Source organism: Crotalus tigris, unplaced genomic scaffold, assembly GCF_016545835.1.
Source record: "Crotalus tigris isolate CLP2741 ecotype Arizona unplaced genomic scaffold, ASM1654583v1 scf7180000018092.420879, whole genome shotgun sequence".
Lineage (NCBI taxonomy): Eukaryota > Metazoa > Chordata > Lepidosauria > Squamata > Viperidae > Crotalus > Crotalus tigris.
Window position 1 is genome coordinate 135,114 of NW_024096818.1, and position 20,412 is coordinate 155,525.

The 20,412-nt window shown below is 55.8% G+C and overlaps 1 protein-coding gene across 1 annotated transcript; it reads left to right on the plus strand.

Annotated features, from left to right (window-relative positions):
* The first annotated feature begins 6,089 nt into the window (after window positions 1-6,089).
* Window positions 6,090-18,015, plus strand: LOC120309896 (GTPase IMAP family member 8-like). The gene is made up of 14 exons (XM_039347580.1): window positions 6,090-6,227; window positions 7,559-7,632; window positions 8,106-8,133; window positions 9,401-10,014; window positions 10,565-10,592; window positions 11,020-11,109; window positions 11,378-11,461; window positions 11,728-11,817; window positions 12,083-12,151; window positions 13,374-13,990; window positions 14,506-14,533; window positions 15,553-16,169; window positions 16,680-16,734; window positions 17,248-18,015. The coding sequence occupies exons 2-14, from the start codon at window positions 7,609-7,611 to the stop codon at window positions 17,883-17,885; spliced, it is 2,982 nt and encodes a 993-aa protein (XP_039203514.1). The 5' UTR covers window positions 6,090-6,227; window positions 7,559-7,608; the 3' UTR covers window positions 17,886-18,015.
* The last annotated feature ends 2,397 nt before the right edge of the window (window positions 18,016-20,412 follow it).

Sequence of the window (20,412 nt, forward strand, 5' to 3'; positions counted from 1 at the left end):
TACAATAGAATAGAATATAGAATGAATAGAAGAATTTGAAATAGTATAGTATAGTATGGAATAGAATAGAATGGTATGGTATGGTATGGTATGGTATGGTACGGTACGGTACAGTACAGTACAGTACAGTACAGAACAGAACAGAACAGAACAGAATAGAATAGAATAGAATAGAATAGAGAAAGTCGGAACACAGGAATGTCCTGAGGTAAAATTTAAAAAATTGCACAGCAGCTGTCCAGGTAAAGTGGGAGAGACTACTTGTTGTCTCTGTTGTCTTTTACATGTGCATATAAATAATATTTAACGTTCAAAGTTACAAGAGTCTTTGTCATCATCCAGAAAGGAGAAAACACAAGACAGTGGGGAACACAGGAAGATCCTGAGGTAAATTAAACAGCAGGCAGAACACAGAGAAGAAAAAAAGCAGGGGAAAAGAGAAACGCCCCCTTTATAATTAAGGCAACCAATCACAGCGCAGATCGCCTCCGGCATGAGCAAACCAGACAGTGGGTAACATAGGAAGATCCTGAGGTAAATTAAACAGCAAGCAGAAGACAGAGAAGAAAAAAGGCGGGAAGAAAGGAAAGCTGGATGGATGGGAAAGATGGAGGGTCGGAGGCAGAAAAAGAGATCAGAGCTACTCCACATGCTGGCTGGGGAATTCTGGGAGATGAAGTCCAGCCACTTTCAAGCTGCCAAGGATGAGAAACAGATGGACGGATTGGAAAAATGAATGGGTGGATAGATGAGAAGGAGGGAGGGAGGGAGGGAGGAAAAGAGATCAGAGCTTCTCCACATGCTGGCTGGGGAATTCTGGGAGATGAAGTCCAGCCACTTTCAAGCTGCCAAGGATGAGAAACAGATGGACGGATTGGAAAAATGGATGGGTGGATAGATGAGAAAGAGGAAAGGAGAAAAAAAGAGATCAGAGCTTCTCCACACGCTGGCTGGGGAATGCTGGGAGTTGAAGTCCAGCCACTTGCAAGTGGCCAAGGATGAGAATCGCCATCCCAGAGGCCGTGAAGCTCAAAAACCCAAATCTCTCTCTCTCTCTCTCTCTCTCTCTCTCTCTCTCTCTCTCTCTCTCTCTCTCTCTCTCTCTCTCTCTCTCTCTCTCTCTCTCGTCCCTCTTTCTGGAGTCTCGACCTCTTTTTTTTTTCTTTTCTTTTCTTTTTTTTTTTTTGTGGGAGCTGGATTTTTTTTCTTGCCAGCCGGACTGGAGGAGGTTCTCCTTCGGAGGAAGAGACACCCGAACCCCTTTCCCCTCTGAGCTGAGCGGAGGCTTTTGGGGTCCCGCCCTTAGGGCTGGGCTTCGGGATCCGTTTGCAAAGGGGGGGAAATGAAAGTCACCCCACTTGGAGCCATTCCCCACGGCTCTCAGCCAGGACCGCCTGACCTCTGTTGCTCAGACTGCCCCGCCATCCTCCCCCTCCCCTTCTGCTCAGCCTCTGCCCCCCCCAGCCCCCTCCAATTTCCTGGCGGAGCCCTTAGCCTGACTGCCCCCCCCCTTGTGTCCTTCCTCAGATCAGAAGGTCTCCTTGCCAAGGGCAGCCTGGCTACAGCCCTCCATCCACCCTCTATAGCAGTGGTTCTCAACCTTTTTAATGCCGCGACCCCCAACCGGTCGTAAGTCGAGGACTACTCAACCGGTCGTAAGTCGAGGACTACTCAACTGGTGCAGCCCTGTTTGCAGAATGGGACTTTTGGCGGGCTCAGCAGGGCAGAGACAGCCTGGACAATTCCTATTGGCTTTGGAAAGCCCATAGAATTAGACTCTCTTCGAGAGAGTCTCTTCTATTGGCTTTCCAAAACCAATAGAATAAAAGGGAGTAGCACAGCTAAGGAAAAGGGGTGGAAAAAATGGCGGACTGCGTTGTTTGGCGACCCCCGTGAAATGGTCGTTCGGCCCCAAATGGGGTCCCGACCCACAGGTGGAGAAGCACTGCTCTATAGGCCCATCTGAATCACCTTATCCCCACCCTAGCCCCGCACTCTGCCCTAAGTCATATTCCACAGACTAGGGGTGGGAGAACCGAACAGGGAGGAAGGAATCCATGGACCAAGTGGGAATCCGGGTGCCGGGCTGCCCCACCAGCCCTAGAAGAGTTCCTGGACCCCCCCCCTCCCAGAAGGCTGGGAACGATGCACCTTCCTAAACAGGTGAGCACTCCCTGATATCTCAGGTATAAAGAGGGCCATAAAAAGCAGGCACACCTCGGACTTTGTCCAGGCTCAGCGAGGGACAAGGCGTGTCTCTCCACCTGTCATCTGTGCCTCGGTTTCCCTTTTGTAGCTTATCAAAGATGAATCCTGCCGATTGCTCCGAAGTCGATTGGCATGCGGCCAACAGAAGAGGGCGGGGTCCCAGGGCCCGGGTTCACGGTCCAGCTTTTCCTTTGCTTTTCGCAATCTTTGCCCACCTTCGCCTGGCGTGACCGTTTTTGTGCAAAGGATCTGCTCCCTGCTTTATCGATTATTTCTCGCGGCTGTCCACTGCGCCCCAGAGTTCATTCGGCTTGGGGTGGGGGCTGGTTTAGAGGCCCTGGTCTGCCCCCTCCCCCCCAATCCAGCACCAGGGAAGATGGCCAGGGTGGCTGATTGTGAGTGTGACATGTCATGGATTCTGTCCCTCCAATGCTGGCGGTGGCATCCTTCCTCGTTCTCCGTCAATCAGCCGAAAGAATATTGAGGCTGCGGTGAAAAGAATGTCCGGCTGTTGGCATTGTCTGCATTAATCAAACAAATGATAAGGAAGAAGGGGAATTCACACATAAAAGTGGTTAGGTAGAAATTAAGTCGGTGTGTGTGTGTGTGATTTCTTTGTTTTTGCGGGTTCGGCCATAATCCTGGCGGAGAGGGGGGGAACGATGGGTGCTACGATGTATCCTCTCCACTTCCCTCTATCTCAGTGGTTCTCAACCTTTTTAATGCCGCGACCCCCAACCGGTCATAAGTCGAGGACTACTCAACCGGTCGTAAGTCGAGGACGACTCAACGGGTGCGGCACCGTTTGCAGAATGGGGCTTTTGGCGGGCTCAGCAGGGCAGAGACAGCCTGGACAATTCCTATTGGCTTTGGAAAGCCTTGACGAGGGTGGCGAGGTGCTGACTGCCATGGGAACGGCGCCTTTATCAACCCCGTTCACACAGTGGATTCGTCCCTGGGGATTGGGCCGTGTGAAGGGGCCGGATGGACGAGGGCGGTGGGGTTGACTGGTTACAACAGTGGTTCTCCACCTGTGGGTCGGGACCCCATTTGGGGTCGAACGACCATTTCACGGGGGTTGCCAAACAACGCAGTCCGCCATTTTTTCCCTCTTTTCCTTAGCTGTGCTACTCCCTTTTATTCTATTGGCTTTTGAAAGCCAATAGAAGAGACTCTCTTGAATAGAGTCTAATTCTATTGGCTTTCCAAAGCCAATAGGAATGGTCCAGGCTGTCTCTGCCCTGCTGAGCCCGCCCAAAGTCCCATTCTGCAAACGGTGCTGCACCAGTTGAGTAGTCCTCGACTTACGACCGGTTGAGTAGTCCTTGACTTACGACCGGTTGGAGGTCGCGGCATTAAAAAGGTTGAGAACCTCTGGGTTACAAGAAGCAACAGATGGAAGCTAATCAAGGAGAGAAGCCACCTAGGACAGTGGGGGCGAACCTCTGGCCCGCGTGCCGGAAGTGGCACCTGGAGCCCTCTCTGTGGGCACGCGCGCCGTCGCCCCAACGGACTCCGCCAGAGGAGCGAGCACGTGGCGTTTGGAAGCGACAGGGCTGTATGCACCAACCACTGGGTACTGCTCCCGTTCTGGCCATGTGATGGCGGGAGTCTGCTAGGAGCTGGCTCACTCCCCCCTACCTTGGCTCCCTACCCCCGAGACAGACTTTTAGAGCAGTGGTTCTCAACCTGTGGGTCGGGACCCCATTTGGGGTCGAACGACCATTTCACGGGGGGTCGCCAAACAACACAGTCTGCCATTTTTTTTTCCCTTTTCCTTAGCTGTGCTACTCCCTTTTATTCTATTGGCTTTTGAAAGCCAATAGAATAGACTCTCTTGAATAGAATCTAATTCTATTGGCTTGCAAAAGCCAATAGGAATTGTCCAGGCTGTCTCTGCCCTGCTGAGCCCGCCAAAAGTCCCATTCTGCAAACGGTGCTGCACCCGTTGAGCAGTCCTCGACTTACGACCGGTTGAGTAGTCCTCGACTTACGACCGATTGGGGGTCGCGACATTAAAAAGGTTGAGAACCACTGCTTTAGAGGGATTGGGAGGGTTGGGAATTGTCTGGTTTCTGAGCTCCTCAGCTTGATTGGGCCTTGCAGCCAGCTGGGATGGGGGGGGTCTCAAACGTCACGGTGGGAGGGGGCTATGTGGCACGCCTTTGCTCCCCCCACCCCGTGACCTCTGAAGGCCTGCATGGTTCTGCCCCCCTCCGCCCCGTGCTTTGGTTCTCAAACATCACGGGGGGAGGGGGCTATGTGGCACGCCTTTATTTTTCACAATCTTTGCCCACCTTCACCTGGCGTGACGGTTCGTGCAAAGGATCTGCTCCCTGCTTGATCGCTTATTTCCCTCGGCTGTCCACTGCACCCCAGAGTTCCTTTAGCTGGGGTGAGGGCCGCTTTAGAGGCCCTGCTCTGCTCCCCCCCCCGGTTCCCCCACCCAGCACCAGGGAAGATGGCCAGGGTGGCTGATTGTGAGTGTGACATGTCATGGATTCTGTCCCGGCTGGGGGAAAGAGGGATCCTTTATGATTCTCCGGTCACGCAGCCGAAGGAATATTGAGGCCGTGTCCGGCTTTTGGCATGGTGTGCATTTATGATCAAACAAAGGAGATGGGGAACTCACACACCAACCAGGTTGTGTAGGGTCCCTTCCGAAAGGACTCAGCTACCCATACACCCAAAGCACAAAGGGTGAAGTTGACATCTGTATCCAGGAGCAATTGAGCAATTTGAAGGCTGTTATTCTGAGATCATTCTATGATTCCGTCAGGGTCTCCCGCAGGAGCACGGGGGCTGGACTAGAAGACCTCCGGGGGTCCCTTCCAACGCTGTCCTTCTACGCTTCCGTCAGGGTCTCCCGCTGGAGCAGGGGGCTGGACTAGAAGATCTCTGGGGGTCCCTTCCAGCGCTGTCATTCTACGTTTCCGTCAGGGTCTCCCGCTGGAGCAGGGGGCTGGACTAGAAGACCTCCCGGGGGTCCCTTCCACTGCTGTCGTTTTATGATTGTCAGGGTCTCCCGCTGGAGCAGGGGGGCTGGACTAGAAGACCTCCGGGGGTCCCTTCCAGCGCTGTCATTTTATGATTGTCAGGGTCTCCCGCTGGAGCAGGGGGCTGGACTAGAAGACCTCCCCGGGGTCCCTTCCACTGCTGTCATTTTATGATTGTCAGGGTCTCCCGCTGGAGCAGGGGGCTGGACTAGAAGACCTCCGGGGGTCCCTTCCAGCGCTGTCATTTTGATTGTCAGGGTCTCCCGCTGGAGCAGGGGGCTGGACTAGAAGACCTCCGGGGGTCCCTTCCAGCGCTGTCATTTTATGATTGTCAGGGTCTCCCGCTGGAGCAGGGGGCTGGACTAGAAGACCTCCGGGGGTCCCTTCCAGCGCTGTCCTTCTACGCTTCCGTCAGGGTCTCCCGCTGGAGCAGGGGGGCTGGACTAGAAGACCTCCAGGGGTCCCTTCCAGCGTTGTCATTTTATGATTGTCAGGGTCTCCCGCTGGAGCAGGGGGCTGGACTAGAAGACCTCCCGGGGGTCCCTTCCACTGCTGTCATTTTATGATTGTCAGGGTCTCCCGCTGGAGCAGGGGGGGGCTGGACTAGAAGACCTCCGGGGGTCCCTTCCAGCGCTGTCCTTCTATTCTAAGTCGGGGCTGGGGGTCTCCGGCCGGTGAAGGGGCTGGGGGCGCCCCTTGTGATGAGCTTGGGGGGGGGCTGTCCCACTGCAACCCCCTAAGGCGGCGGCGGGGGGGGGGAAGCGAAAGCGGGAAGGAAGGCGAGGTAGAAAGTGAAAGGCCGCGTTGGTCGGCACTTTCCCTTTCCTGGGGGGGAGGGGAGGGAGGGGAGGGCCCGGGCCGTGTCCCCTCCCTCTGCCGCTGCCCGCCCCCGCCCGGCCGGGCAAAAGGGGAGCGGGGCGGCTCGACGGCTCCAGCAGCAGCTGGCTGATCCCGCCAGGCGCGGGGAGATCCAGAGCCAGCCCGGGATCGCGCGCAGGTTTGCCCGTAGCAGCAGCAGCGTAGGTGAGGAGGGGGAGTGGAGACTCGGGGGGCTGTTCTTCCAGCAGGGCAGGTGGGGAGGGGGCGGAGGCTCCGGGGGGGGGAGGGTCTTTCTCCGGCAGGGCAGGTGGGGAGGGGTGGGAGACTCGGGGGGGGGTTCTTCCAGCAGGGCAGGTGGGGAGGGTCGGAGGCTCCGGGGGGGGGGTCTTTCTTCAGCAGGGCAGGTGGGGAGGGGGTGGAGTCTCCGGGGGGGGTTTTTCCTCCGGCAGGGCAGGTGGGGAGGGGGCGGAGGCTCCGGGGGGGAGGGTCTTTCTCCGGCAGGGCAGGTGGGGAGGGGGTGGAGACTCTGGGGGGGGCTTCTCCAGCAGGCAGTGTGGGCGGAGGGGGAGGGGTCCTTCCCCGCATGGAAGGGGGAGGGGCGGAGGCTCCGGGGGGAGGGGTCCTTTCCAGGCAGGGCAGGTGGGGAGGGGGCGGAGGCTCCGGAGGGGAGGGTCTTTCTCCGGCAGGGCAGGTGGGGAGGGGGCGGAGACTGGGGGGGGGGTTCTTCCAGCAGGGCAGGTGGGGAGGGGGTGGAGTCTCCGGGGGGGTTTCCTTCGGCAGGGAAGATGGGGAGGGGGCGGAGGCTCCAGGGGGGTTTCCTCCGGCAGGGCAAGTGGGGAGGGGGCTGCGGAGGCCCCAGGGGGTCTTCGGTGGGGAGGGGGAGAGGGGGGGTCCGCCCAGGGAGAGGCGCAGGTGGGGAGGGGGCCAGAGGAGAGACAGGGGCTCTTTCCGAAGGAGCGCAGGTAGGGAGGGGGTGTCCGCCCTGGGGGAAGCCTCTCGGGGGGGGGTCTTTCAGGAGCCGAGGAACCTCCGCCCCCTCCCCTTTGCCTCCCCTGCCCGCCGCCCCCCCCGGTCCCCTCCCCTCCTGGTCTTCCCGGGCGGAGGAGACGCAAGGCGGCACTCCCCCCCTCCCCACCAAATCGGGGGGGGGATGGGCCGTCCGAGCAAAGGAGACTGGCGACCCCCCCCTCCGACTTTCCTCCTCCTGGCTTGCGTCCCCCTTGCGGTGGGGAGGGCTGGGGGAGTGGGAGGGGGGGAAGATGGAACTGCCCCCCCCATTTCCGGGGTGGGGGCTTCTTCGGGTCTCTTGAAAGCGGAGGGACCCCCTGCTCCCCCACACGGGTCCCCTGGAGGGGGGGGTCTCAGGCGGACCAAAAGGAGGGGTGGGCACCTCTTGGAGGCAAGGCGTGGCTGGGCAAGGCGGGAGGGGAGGGGCAGCGCCCCCGTGTCCTCCCCCTCCCCTCGCCCGCCCGAAAAGGGTCTGCCCGCTCAAAAAAAGGGGGGTCTTACCCCCCCATCTTCTCTCTCTTTCCCAGTCCGGGGTGGGGGTGAGGGAATCCCTCCGCACAAGCATCCACAGCCAGGAATGAGCTATCGGACCACCCGCCCGGTAAGTCTGAGAAGGGGGTCCTTAAAGGGGAGGGGGTGTGTGTGTGGAGGCTTCCGGAAAGGGGAAACCCTTTGGGGGCCTGGACAACCATCCAGCCCCCCCCCCGCTCCCTCCATCCTGGTCCAGAGGAGTCCTTGTAAAAATAAAACTCCGGTGCTAAAGCGTGCAACGCCCCCCCTCCAAATAAATGAGGTCTACTTCCTCTTTCTCTCCTCCACCTGCTTTTCGCCCCCCCCATCCCTTCCCTCTCCCCCTCCCTCCCTGCCCCTCCTTTCTTCCCTCCCTGGGTCCCTTCAGAGAATCTCAGACCCCCTCCCTTAGCTGGGGGGGGAAGGATGCTCCAGAGCAGCCTTGAATGGGGCTGGGGGGACCAGGCTGGGGTTTCTGGGTCCGGGGGGGTCAGCTTGCTCTCTCGGGCCCCACTGGACAGGCCGGGGCCACGCCTGACCCGTGTTTCCTTTCCACTCTTCCAGGGAACTATGGAGAAAGAGATCAGCGTGGGTAAGTGAGGAGAGTACGCCTTTTGGGGGGGCAGCACGGCAACCACGGGGAGGCTGAGCTGGTGCCAGTTCAGAGGAAGAGCTGCGCTGGATGGGGTCTCTCCCCATAGTCAACAGCCAGAGCCTCGCGGGCCGGCCTAGAGGAGTGGGTGCCTTGGCCCCTCAGGGGAGACCCCCTCCCCGCTCCTGAGCACGGCTCTGTGGCCCACGGGTGGCCCTCCTTCCACAGTCCCTGCCGGTTTTTCGGCTCTCAGACACTCACGTCGGACGGATCCGGTGACGGGGAAAACACACAGGATGGCCGCGGAAGGGAGGTGGCAGTCTTACTGGTGGGCTGGGAGGAACAGGCAGGCAGGAGGAAGGGGCTGCTGTGGGGCACTCGTGCGGGTGGGGAGTGGCCCCCAAGACCCATTTCAGCAAACCCCTTGGATCTAGCCCCCCCCCCCCAGCAGTCAGGAATTCCTCAGGGCCGCACGGGATCGTCTTGAATCGCACTCTGTCTGAAACAAACCAAGTTGGAAGCCAGCTTGCAAGCTTTGCGGGGGGGGGGGAAGCAGGGGGGTTCATTTCTGCTTGGCCCAGCCTGCCTCTGCATCCTTCCTCCCAGCCCAGTGGGTCAGGCGTCCTCCTGCAGCTCTCTGCCAGCAGCCCCGAGTCTTTTCTGGGTCACTCCGCTCTCTCGGACTCAGCTTTGCTGCTGGGGGCTGGACGCAGCGGCCATATTTGGACATCAAATGGGGGGGGGGGACTGAGGTGGGGCTCAAAGGATTGCTGGTACCAGTGTGTAATTTCCTGACTTGGAGCTTCATTGTTTTATCAGTGGAGTTTTGCTAAAGTACACTGGTGTACACCGCTTAGAGAGTGCTTGCACTTAAAGCGGTATATAAGTCTCATAAATAAATAAATAAATAAATAAAGTGGGGTTTGCATTTTGTGGAAATCTGCACGGCAGAGTACCGTATATTCCGGCGTATAAGGCGACTGGGCGTATAAGACGACCCCCGACTTTTGAGAAGATTTTCAGGGTTTAGAAAGTCGTCTTATACACCGGAAAATACGGTATCCCATTTTAGGGACTCTGGGAGATTCACACACAAAAAAAGAACCCCGAACGGCTTCAGGGCAGGGGTGACTCTTTTCCAAAATTGTCCCCGTTTCCAGCCTGCTCACTGACGCCCCGACATGTTGGATCATGGCCTCCCGTTCCTTCCTGGGCACGCGTGAAACGTCTCGATTCCTTTGTGTAACACTGTCTCCCAAACCCACAGGGGACGACGCCGAGTTCCGGCTGATCCTGGTGGGAAAGTCCAGAGTAGGGAAGAGCGCCACGGGCAACACCATCCTCGGCCGGAGAGAGTTTGAGTCCCGGGGGGGAACGTCCACCACCGTGAGCTGCCAAAGGGGTCAAGGAAGATGGCACGAGAGGAAGATCTCCGTGATCGACACGCCCAACATTTTCGATTCTGAAAACCACAGTGAGATTGTGCAAAATGAGATCACGGCTTGCGTCCAACTCTCCCGGCCTGGACCCCACGCCCTGATCTTTGTGACCCAGGTGGGGCGCTTCACCACCGAAGATGTGACAGCTGCAAAACGTGTCCGGGAGATCTTTGAGGCCGAGTCGGCCAGGCGCACGATCGTCCTCTTCACCTGCAAGGAGGATTTGGGAGGGGAATCCCTGCAGGAATACGTCCGAAATTCCAACAATCGCAATCTGCGGGCGCTGATCCAGGGGTGTGGGAACCGCTACTGTGGCTTCAACAACAAGGCTGCGGGAGCCGAGTGGCAGGAACAGGTCTCGGAGCTGATGGAGCTGGTGCAGAGAGTCGTTTCGGAGAACGGGGGGAGACACTACGTCAGCTGGATGTACGAGTTGCCCACGGTACGGGACCAGCGTGTCGTAGAGCAGAATCAAACGTTCTCATGGTAGGACAGGCAATCAGGGAGGGTGGCTAATGGGTGGAGAGCATGCAATGCCCCCCCCCAAGAAAGGGGTCCTCCAGCTCTACCTCCCTTTTTTCTCCTCCACCTGTGTCCCCCGCCATTCCTTCCTTCTCCCCCTCCCTCCCTACCCCTCCTTTCCTCCCTGGGTATTTGAAATATTTGAACCCCTCCCTCCCCCGGTTAGCTGGGGACAGTGGTGGGATTCCAATATGTGAACAACCGGTTCTCTGTGTGGATGCTGCGTCCGGAAGTCCATTCTGGGCCTCGGCAGCAAAAAATGAGCTCCCGGTTGCGAACCGGCTGAATCTCACCACTGGCTGGGGGGCTCTAGAGCAGCTTCTGCACGATGTCTTGAGTGGGGTGGGGGACCAGGTTGCTGTTTCTGGGCATGAGCGGGGTGGCAGCTGGCCCCCCGCCACACTGGACACGCCGAGGCCTCTGGGAGTCGAGACCCCTGTCTGACCCGTGTTTCCTTTCCACTCTTCCAGGCAGCTACGGATGACGAGGCCAAGCCGGGTAAGTGAGGAAGCCACGTCTGGCGTTTGGGGGGGGGGCTGAAGAGGAACAAAGAGGATTCGGAAGCTGGAGCCTAAAACATCGGAAGAATGAGTGCAGGAATTGGGATTGGCCAGTCTAGAGAAAAGAAGGAATGGTGGGGGACTAGATAGCACGATTCCAGTATTTGGGGGACTGCCACAAACAGTATTCCTCACTAGCACTGATGATGTTACCTTCATTGGATCATGAAACGTCTGCAAAAAAACCACCCAGCTTAGGGGACCACTGAAGACCCCCCATTCTTCCTCCTCCTCCTCCTCCTCCTCCTCCCCTATATCCTGATCTTGAGGCAGACTAGGTGCTATCTGAAACCTAGAGTCAAAAACAAGCTAAGGATCCATCTGGATGAGATACACACACAAACACACAAGTGGCTTCTATCCAGCTCCAGTTTCCCTGATGGATGCTCCTGTTCGTCCTGCGGAGGGAGAATGGGGAGACCTGATAATGGACATTACGGCAGCCGGCAGACCTGGTAATTCTTCTCATCTCCTTGACGTGGGACGGACCTCTTGAAGCCACCAAACATTGGGGCACCAGGGACCAGGTTCCATGGAGAGGGGTTTTTCTGTGGACCGGAGAGGGGTGTGCCCGTTGGTTTCGTGTGCTTCGTTTATTTGTGTAGCTCGGTTGCCGTCAGACTAGGTGGTGCCTGAAACCTAAAGTCAAACACAAGCTAAGGTATCAGTCTGGATGAGACACGCACAAACCAACACACACCCCCGGCTTCTATCCGGTTCCAGATTCTGTGATGGATGCTCCTCTTCGTCCTGCAGAGGGAGAATGGGGAGAGCTGATGATGGACGTTACGGCAGCCGGCAGACCAGGTAATTCTTCTCATCTCCTTGACGTAGGACGGGCCTCCTAGCGCAGTGGCCCCCAAACTTTGGGGCACCAGGGACCAGATTCCATGGAGAGGGGGTTTTCTGTGGACCCGGGGGGTGTGCCCGTTGGTTTCGTGTGCTTCGCTTATTTGCATGGCCCGGTTGCCGGCAGACTAGGTGGTGCCTGAAACCTAGAGTCAAACACAAGCTAAGGTATCAGTCTGGCTGAGACACGCACAAACCAACACACACCCCCGGCTTCTATCCAGTTCTAGATTCCGTGATGGATGCTCCTCTTTGTCTTGCGGATGGAGAATGGGAAGAAGTGACAATGGAAGATACGGCAGCGGGGACACCAGGTGATTCTTCTCATCTCCTTGACGTAGGAGGGGTCTCTTAGCGCAGTGGCCCCCAAACTTTGGGGCACCAGGGACCAGGTTCCATGGAGAGGGGTTTTTCTTTGGGCCGGGGTGGGGGGTGCGTTCGTTTCATGTGCTTCGCTTATTTGCGTGGCCCGGTTGCCGGCAGACTAGGTGCTGTCTGAAACCTAGAGTCAAACACAAGCTAAGGATTAATCTGGAGGAGACACGCACAAACCAACACACATCCCCGGCTCCTATCCAGTTCCAGATTCCGTGATTGGTGCTCCTCTTCGTCCTACGGCTGGAGAACGCAAAGAAGTGACGATGGAAGGTATGGCAACAGGGAGACCTTGATGTAGAATGGCTTTCTTAGTGCAGTGGCCCTCAAACGTTTGGGCACCAGGGACCGGTTCTGTGGAGAGGGGGTTTTTCTGTGGACCGGGAGGTGCATTGGTTTCGTGTACTTCGCTTATTTGCGTGGCTCGGTTGCCGGCATGCGGTGGACCAGTGGCGGTTCAGGGACCAGGGGTTGGGGACCCCTGTCTTAACAGCTGTTTTACATTATAGTGGATCCCCCCAAAAAGGTTACTTAAGATCCGACCCTGAAATTACAGTCCCTGCAGCACCCCAGGGGTCATTTGCACTTCTGACTGACCACAAGGACACAACAGTACCCGCTACCTATTCTACCCATCCCGCCACGTGGCCACTGAAAGCATTTCCCTTCCCCCGCTGGTCTTCTTCCTTCCACGCCAGGTCCCCCTAAACTAGACATGTCAAACTCGCGACGTCACAGGACTGTTTTGCCATTGCTGGCAATGGGGTGGGCGCGGCTTCTGGATGACGCATCCAGCCCGCCGGCTGGCAGTTTGAGATCCCTGCCCTAAACGTTTCCCTATGGCTTTAATCGGATTCTCACACCTCCCTAGGCTCATACCTTCCACCTCTCTTAGCAATAGCATTTATATATCGCTTCACAGTACTTCCGAGCCCCCTCTAAGCGGTTTACATTTTAGTGACCACGAAGGGACAGAAGAGCTGAGTCAACCTTGAGCCAGTCAGCATTGAACTCCTGGCAGTGGGCAAAGTTTGCCTGCAATGCTGCATTCTACCCACTGCACCACTAGAGATCATGGTGATGCAGTAGAGGCTGTTAACCAGGGGGATGGACTAGAAGACCTCCAAGATCCCTCCAATATTATGCCAGAACCCTGGCCCGGGCCCATTGTCACACAGCACACACCAGCAGCCCTGAGCCTCCTCACAGCTCAGTCTCAAGTTGCTTGGCTCCAGCTTTGCTCATGGGGGCTGGACACAGTGGCTGTATTCGGACATCTGCTAAAGTGGGATTCGCACGTTCGGGGAATCTGCACGGCTGAGCCGCCCATTTTAGCAACTCCGGGAGATTCATATGAATATTTCACTGAATCACTTCCGGGCAGGGAAGACTCTTTTCCAAACGTGTCCCCATTTCCAGCCTGCTCAGTGACACCCCGACATGTGGTGAGAAATATCTCGATTCCTTTTTGTAACGTCGTCTTCCAAACTCACAGGGGAGGACGCCGAATTCCGCCTGATCCTGGTGGGAAAGTCTGGAGGCGGGAAGAGCGCCACGGGCAACACCATCCTCGGCCGGCCGGTTTTCAAGTCCATCCTGGAGCCGAAGACCACCACCCTGAAGTGCGAAAGGGGGCAGGGAAACTGGCAGGACAGGAAGATCTCCGTGGTCGACACACCCAACATTTTCGATTCTGAAAACCACAGTGAGATTGTGCAAAATGAGATCGCGGCTTGCGTCGAACTCTCCCGGCCTGGCCCCCACGCCCTGATCTTTGTGACCCAGGTGGGACGCTTCACCGCCAAAGATGTGACAGCTGCAAAGCTTGTCCGGGAGATCTTTGGGGACGAGTCCGCCAGGCACACGATCGTCCTCTTCACCTGCAAGGAGGATTTGGGAGGGGAATCCCTGCAGGAGTACGTCCGAAATTCTGACAACCGCAATCTGCGGGAGCTGATCCAGGGGTGCGGGAACTGCTACTGTGGCTTTAACAACAAGGCCGCGGGAGCCGAGTGGCAGGCGCAGGTCTCGGAGCTGATGGAGAAGGTGCAGAGAGTCGTTTCGGAGAACGGGGGAAGACACTACGTCGTCCGGCTGCACAAGGCGCCCCAGGTACGGGATCAGCGTGTCATAGAGCAGAATCAAATGGCAGAGTGGAACTGGGCGAGGACGGTGCTCTTTCTGCCGGTTTACATGAGAGCAAGGGGTTCCTCCTCTCTGGGAGACCCCAATGGGTGGGTGGGACAGCAGAGACGCTTATGTTAGGACCGGCAGGCGGGGGGAAGGAGGGTAGTTAATGGGTGGAGAGCATGTAATACCCCCCAAGAAAGGGGTCTCCCAGCTCTACTTCCCCTTTTTCCCCTCGACCTGTATCCCCTGCCATCCCTTCCCTCTTCCCTTCCCTCCCTGCCCCTCCTTCCTTGGTCCCATCAGAGCATCTGAACCCCTCCCCCTTTTAGGTGGGGGCACCACAGCACCTTATGGGCAATGCCTTGAATAGGGTAGGGACCAAGCCGCAGTTTCTAGCATGAACGGGGTGGCAGCTGGCTCCCTGCCTCACCAGACACGCCGAGGCCTGCGGGAGTCGAGACCCCTGTCTGACCCGTGTTTCCTTTCCCCTCTTCCAGACAGCCACGGATGAGAAGGCCACGCCGGGTAAGTGAGGAGGCCACGTCTGGCGTTTGGGAGGGCTGAAGAGCAACAAAGAAGATCAGGGAGCTGGAAGCTAAAAGAAGGGGTGCAGGAATTGGGATTTGACCAGTCTAGAGAAAAGAAGGACAGGGGGTGTGCGTGTATGACACGATAGCAGCATTCCAATATTTGGGGGGCTGCCACAAACAGCACTCTTTACTAACCCTGATGAGGTTCCCTAGCTGGGTCATGAAATGTCTGCAAGCAAGACATCAAGCTCAGAGAGCACCAGGGACCCCACAGTCGTCGTCCTCCTCCTTCTCCTCCTCCTCCTCCTTTTGCACTTGTGACTGCTGCCTATTCTACCCATCCCGCCACATGGTCACTGCACTAGGCTCCTCCATTCCACTCAGCAATAGCAATAGCACTTATATATCGCGTCACAGTACTTCCGAGCCCCCTCTAAGCGGTTTACAGAGTCACCTTATTGGCCCCTCACATTTTAGCGACCACGGAGGGACAGAAGAGCTGAGTCAACCTTGAGCCGGTCAGCATCGAACTCCTGGCAGTGGGCAGCATTTGCCTGCAATGCTGCAGTTCTACCCATTGTGCCACTAGCGATCATGGTGGTGCAGTAGAGGCTGTTGAGCAAGTCAGACTAGAAGACCTCCAAGGTGCCTTCTGATATTTATGCCCGTACCCTGGCCCGGTTCCATCGTCATGCAGCACACACTAGCAGCCGTGTGCCTCCCCACAGCTCAATCTCAATTTGCTTGGCTCCAGCGTTGGTCATGGGGGCTGGACACAGTGGCTATATTCAGACATCTGCTAAAGTGAGATTCGCACGTTGGGGGAATTGGCACGGCTGAGCGGCCCATTTTAGCAACTCCGGGAGATTCATATGAAAATTTCACGGAACCACTTCCGGGCAGGGATGACTCTATTCCAAACTTGTCCCCATTTCCAGCCTGCTCAATGACACCCCGACATGTGGTGAGAAAGATCTCGATTCCTTTTTGTAACGTCGTCTTCCAAACTCACAGGGGAGGACGCCGAACACCGCCTGATCCTGGTGGGGAAGTCCGGAGGCGGGAAGAGCGCCACGGGCAACACCATCCTCGGCCAGCCGGTTTTCAAGTCTGTCCTGGAGCCGAAGACCACCACCCTGAAGTGCCAAAGAGGGCAGGGAAGCTGGCAGGACAGGAAGATCTCCGTGGTTGACACACCCGACATTTTCGATTCTAAAAACCACAATGAGGCTATGCAACGTGAGATTGGGGCTTGCGTCGAACTCTCCCGGCCTGGCCCCCACGCCCTGATCTTTGTGACCCAGGTGGGACGCTTCACCGCCGAAGATGTCACAGCTGCAAAGTGTGTCTGGGAGATCTTTGGGGACGAATCTGCCAGGCACACGATCGTCCTCTTCACCTGCTTGGAGGACTTGGGAGGAACCCCCCTGCAGGACTACCTTCGAATGTCTGACAACCTCAATCTGCGGGAGCTGATCCGGCGGTGCGGGAACCGTTTCTGTGGCTTCAACAACAAATCCGCAGGAGCCGAGTGTCAGGCACAGGTCTCGGAGCTGATGGAGATGGTGCAGAGCGTCGTTTCGGAGAACGGGGGGAGACACTACGCCAACCGGCTGTACGAGTTGCCCATGGTACGGGATCAGCGTGTCATAGAGCAGAATCAAATGGCAGAGTGGAAGCGGGTGAGGGCAGTGCTCTTTCTGGGCATCTGGCGGAGCTGCTCTGTTTACACGAGAACAAGGGCTCCCTCCTCTCTCGTTGTGAAAAAATGGTCGTTCTTTTCAGTGGTGTCGTTAACTTTGACGGCTAAATGAACTGTTGTAACTCGAAAACTACCTGTGCCCACAATGTAATCAGTGTACTGATGTTGGAGAGGGGAAGACTTCTGGAAAAGGGGGTCCAGGAAGGGGTGTGAACAGTCTTCCAGGGCAGCTGACTGATGTATCAGTCAATTTCCTCCAGATGGTAGAGGATCAGGATGAGTTTGCCTCAAAACCGGCGGCGAGGGAGGGGGTAACCCTCTTTTAACTCCCTCTCCCCCAATTCTTGCCTCTGTCTTCTGGGGGGGGAGGGGAGTTCCTGGCAACCTCCAAGCAAGGCCAGTCTCTCCGTTGGCTGATTCTGTTTTGTTTTTCATCCAGAAATCCCCAGATTCGGCCTGGGCCAATCGTCCGGAAACGGCTGGAAGCATCCGAGGTAAAGTCTGTAACCCTTGGGGGGTGGGATTGGGTGGGACTCGCTGTCCTGGGTGGAGGGCGAAGGAGGTCGACCATTACACTTGGTTAGACAGCAAACAAAACTCCCAGGACATTTATTGTTTACCAAGAGAATAAACTTTACTGAAGGTTCCGTCTGGTTACAGAAGGAGAAAAGCCGATTCGAACGATTTCGCGTACAAACAGCATCGGAGAGTTTTTGCTCCTTCCCTCACGGTCCTCCCACTGTCCATGGTCCACCGATCGTTGGCATTCACTTTGTTTCGGCAACGATCCGACTGCCTCGGACTTTCCCAGCTGAACCACCTTGTTGTGTTGTGTTGTGTTGCATTCCTCTTTAACCTTCCAGTGCCTTCCCTCCCCCACCCCGTCCCGTTACCGTTGTCCGGATGCAAGCGAAGAAGCTGCGTAGCAAGTCAACCATGACAGACCCGCTGCGATGACCATACGCTGACTGACCGATTCCCCTTCTTCTCTCCCCTTTGGGTTGTAGGGCCCGAACGGCGGATCGTCCTCGTGGGCAGAACCGGATCTGGGAAAAGTGCGACGGGGAACACCATCCTGGGGAGACGAGTCTTTGGGATGTCACCTACGTCAGCTACAAAAAGTTGCCAAAAGGAGGAGACGCTGTGGAACGGCAGGGGGATTGTGGTGGTTGACACGCCTGGCTTCCTCGACACCGGCCATCCAGAGAGGGCAAATGCTGCTGAAGTGAGCAAATTATGGTCCCCGGGTCCCCACGTTATTCTCTGGGTCATGCGCCCCGGCCGTTTCTCCCAGGAGGAGAAGGACGTGGCTCGGATGATCAAAGAGATCTTCCGCGAGAAAGGCAGGAATTATATGATCGTCCTGTTCACCCACAAAGATAAGCTGGAAGGTCTTTCTCGTGAACGTTTCATGTCTTTCCAAGATCAAAAGAAATATCTTGCTGAATGTGGGAACCATTACCTGACTTTCAACAACACGGCCAAAGGAAACGAACGGGAGGCTCAGATGACCGAGCTGATGAAGATGATTGACCGGCTCGTATTTGAGAACGGAGATGCCGTTTATTACATGGAGGACATGCTGAAGAAAGACATCGAGAACTTCAAAAAAAACCGTACCTCCTCCTCGTGTCCTATTGTCTAACACAGGCCTTTCCCCACCTTTTCACAGATTGTACCACCTTTAGGACATGGCAATATTCGAGTACCACCAGTGGCTTAGCAAGGTGTGAAAAACTTGATGAGCAAAAAAAAAAAAAAACCCCAGGAAAAATGTAATAGTAATAGTAGTAAAGTTGGAAGGGGCCTTGGAGGTCATCTAGTCCAACCCCCTGCTCAGGCAGGAAACCCTACACCATTTCGGACAAATGGCTGTCCAGACTCTTCTTAAAACTTCCAGTGTTGGAGCATTTACCCCTTCTGGAGGCAGGCGGTTCCACGGGTTAATTGTTCTCACTGTCAGGAAGTTTCTCCTTAGTTCTAGGTTGCTTCTCTCCTTGGTCAGTTTCCATCCGTTGCTTCTTGTCCTGCCTTCAGGTGCTTTGGAAAATAGCTTAATTCCCTCTTCTTTATGGCAGCCCCTGAGATATTGGAATACTGCTATCCTGTCCCCCCTTGTCCTTTTGTCTCGTTAAACTAGATATACCCAATTCTAGCAACCGTTCCTCGTATGTTTTAGCCTCCAGTCCCCTAATCATCTTTGTTGCTCTTCTCTGTACTCTCTCTAGAGTCTCAACATCTTTTTTACATCGTGGTGACCAGAACTGGATGCAGTATTCCAAGGGTGGCCTTACCAAGGCCTTGTAAAGTGGTATTAATCCTTCACGTGATCTTGATTCTATCCCTCTGTTCATGCAGCCTAGCCCTGTGTTGGCCTTTTTGGCAGCTGCAGCACACGGCTGGCTCATATTTAGGTGATTGTCTACTAGGACTCCGAGGTCCCTCTCACAGTAACTACTATTGAGCATGGTGTACACCCACTTATCACACTTTTTAGTGGGAAACTTGTGCCTGTTTCCCTGACGTTAATCTTTGCCCTCGTGGCTGGAGAGAGCTTCCTGGTAGAATTAAGTCAGATTCCAACTGAAGACAATTCCTTTCCTTAGTTTTTAATTCACGTTAATAAAGGAACGCCTTCTCGCACAAGTACGTGGAACCAAATGACAGCAATGCTACGACAGCTTCCCCCCCCCCACACACACACTTCCGGCTACAGTTTTGCAACTTGGCTCCCGAACTCGGTCCGTGTTTTTTCATTGAAAAGTTCCTTCAAATTGCGGTGTGTGATGTCAATTCCAGACGGTTGTGGACTTCACGAAAGCAGCACAGCGCTTTATAAATTTGTCTCTCTTCTTCACGAAAAACACTACTGGCTCTGCTTGTGTTTTGTTGTAAAACGTCTCTGGATTCGAGAAGGCTTTGTGGCACGCCTGGATAATACTTCGTTGCAGATAACGGAAGCAGGAAGCTGCTGGTCGTTTTCTTCCATGCAATAAAATCCAGACTTCAAATAATCTTCACTTTATTTTCGATTTGGCGCCCGTTTTAATTTCTTTGGTAGCGGTTCCTTCGCTGAATCGCTTTCCCTTTGCACGGATGAATATATGATGAATTTCTCCATATATATTAATATGCACCATAACCTTGGTGGTCAGGTGGCTGGTTGGCCCGTCTTCCTGTCTCCCTCTCCTCTCCTCTCTCTTTCTCCTCACCCGTACTTGCAAAGGTCACTGGCTTGGTCTCTCATGTCGCTTTCAAAGGCCGCTCACTCATTCTCCAGCACTGGAGATGGATAATCCACCAACAGGATAGACACGAAAGACCTTGGTTCGCAGACCTGAGGAGTCTCTCTCTCGCGAATCCATGGCGGATTCCTCCAGAGAAGATCTCTCTCAGTCAGGGGGCGATCTCACACCCAGAGCCACAATGGCTACAACTAGCCGTCTGGTGCTTGAGCGGTCCATCCTAACTAGGGGTCTTTGCTCACGGGGCGTAATCAGGGTTATACGAGCTTCAAGACGCCCATCCACGAACCGTATCTACGAGGCCACGTGGAAAAGTTTCCAATCAAGGTGCTCTGAACAAAAATTGTTGGGGATTGTGAGCTCTTCGAGTGACAATTTTTGTTCAGAGCACCATGACTGGAAACTTTTCCACGTGGCCTCGTAGATACGGTTCGTGGATGGGCGTCTTGAAGCTTGTATAACCCTGATGACGCCCCGTGAGCAAAGACTATCCATCTTCGTCAGGTAAGACAACGCCCCGTCTCTCACTCACGTTCCTCACAAGGGTGCTCGCTCGGTCTCTCACATCGCTCGCAAAGGTCTCTCGCTCGGTCTCTCACTCCCCGTCGCTCGCAAAAGCCGCTCGCTTGGTGTCTCTCTCTCACTCCCCCATCGCTCGCAAAGGCCGCTCAGTCAATCTCTCATGTCACTCGCAGAGGCCTCTTGCTCAGTCTCTCACTCCCCGTCGCTCGCAAAAGCCGCTCGCTTGGTCTCTGTCTCTCACTCTCCCATCACTCGCAACGGCCACTCGTTCAATCTCTCATGTCACTCGCAAAGGCCTCTTGCTCGGTCTGTCACTCACTCCCCCATCTCTCACAAAGGCACTCGCTTGGTCTCTCACGTCGCTTGCCAAGGCTGCTCCCTCAGTCTCACGTCGCTTGCAAAGGC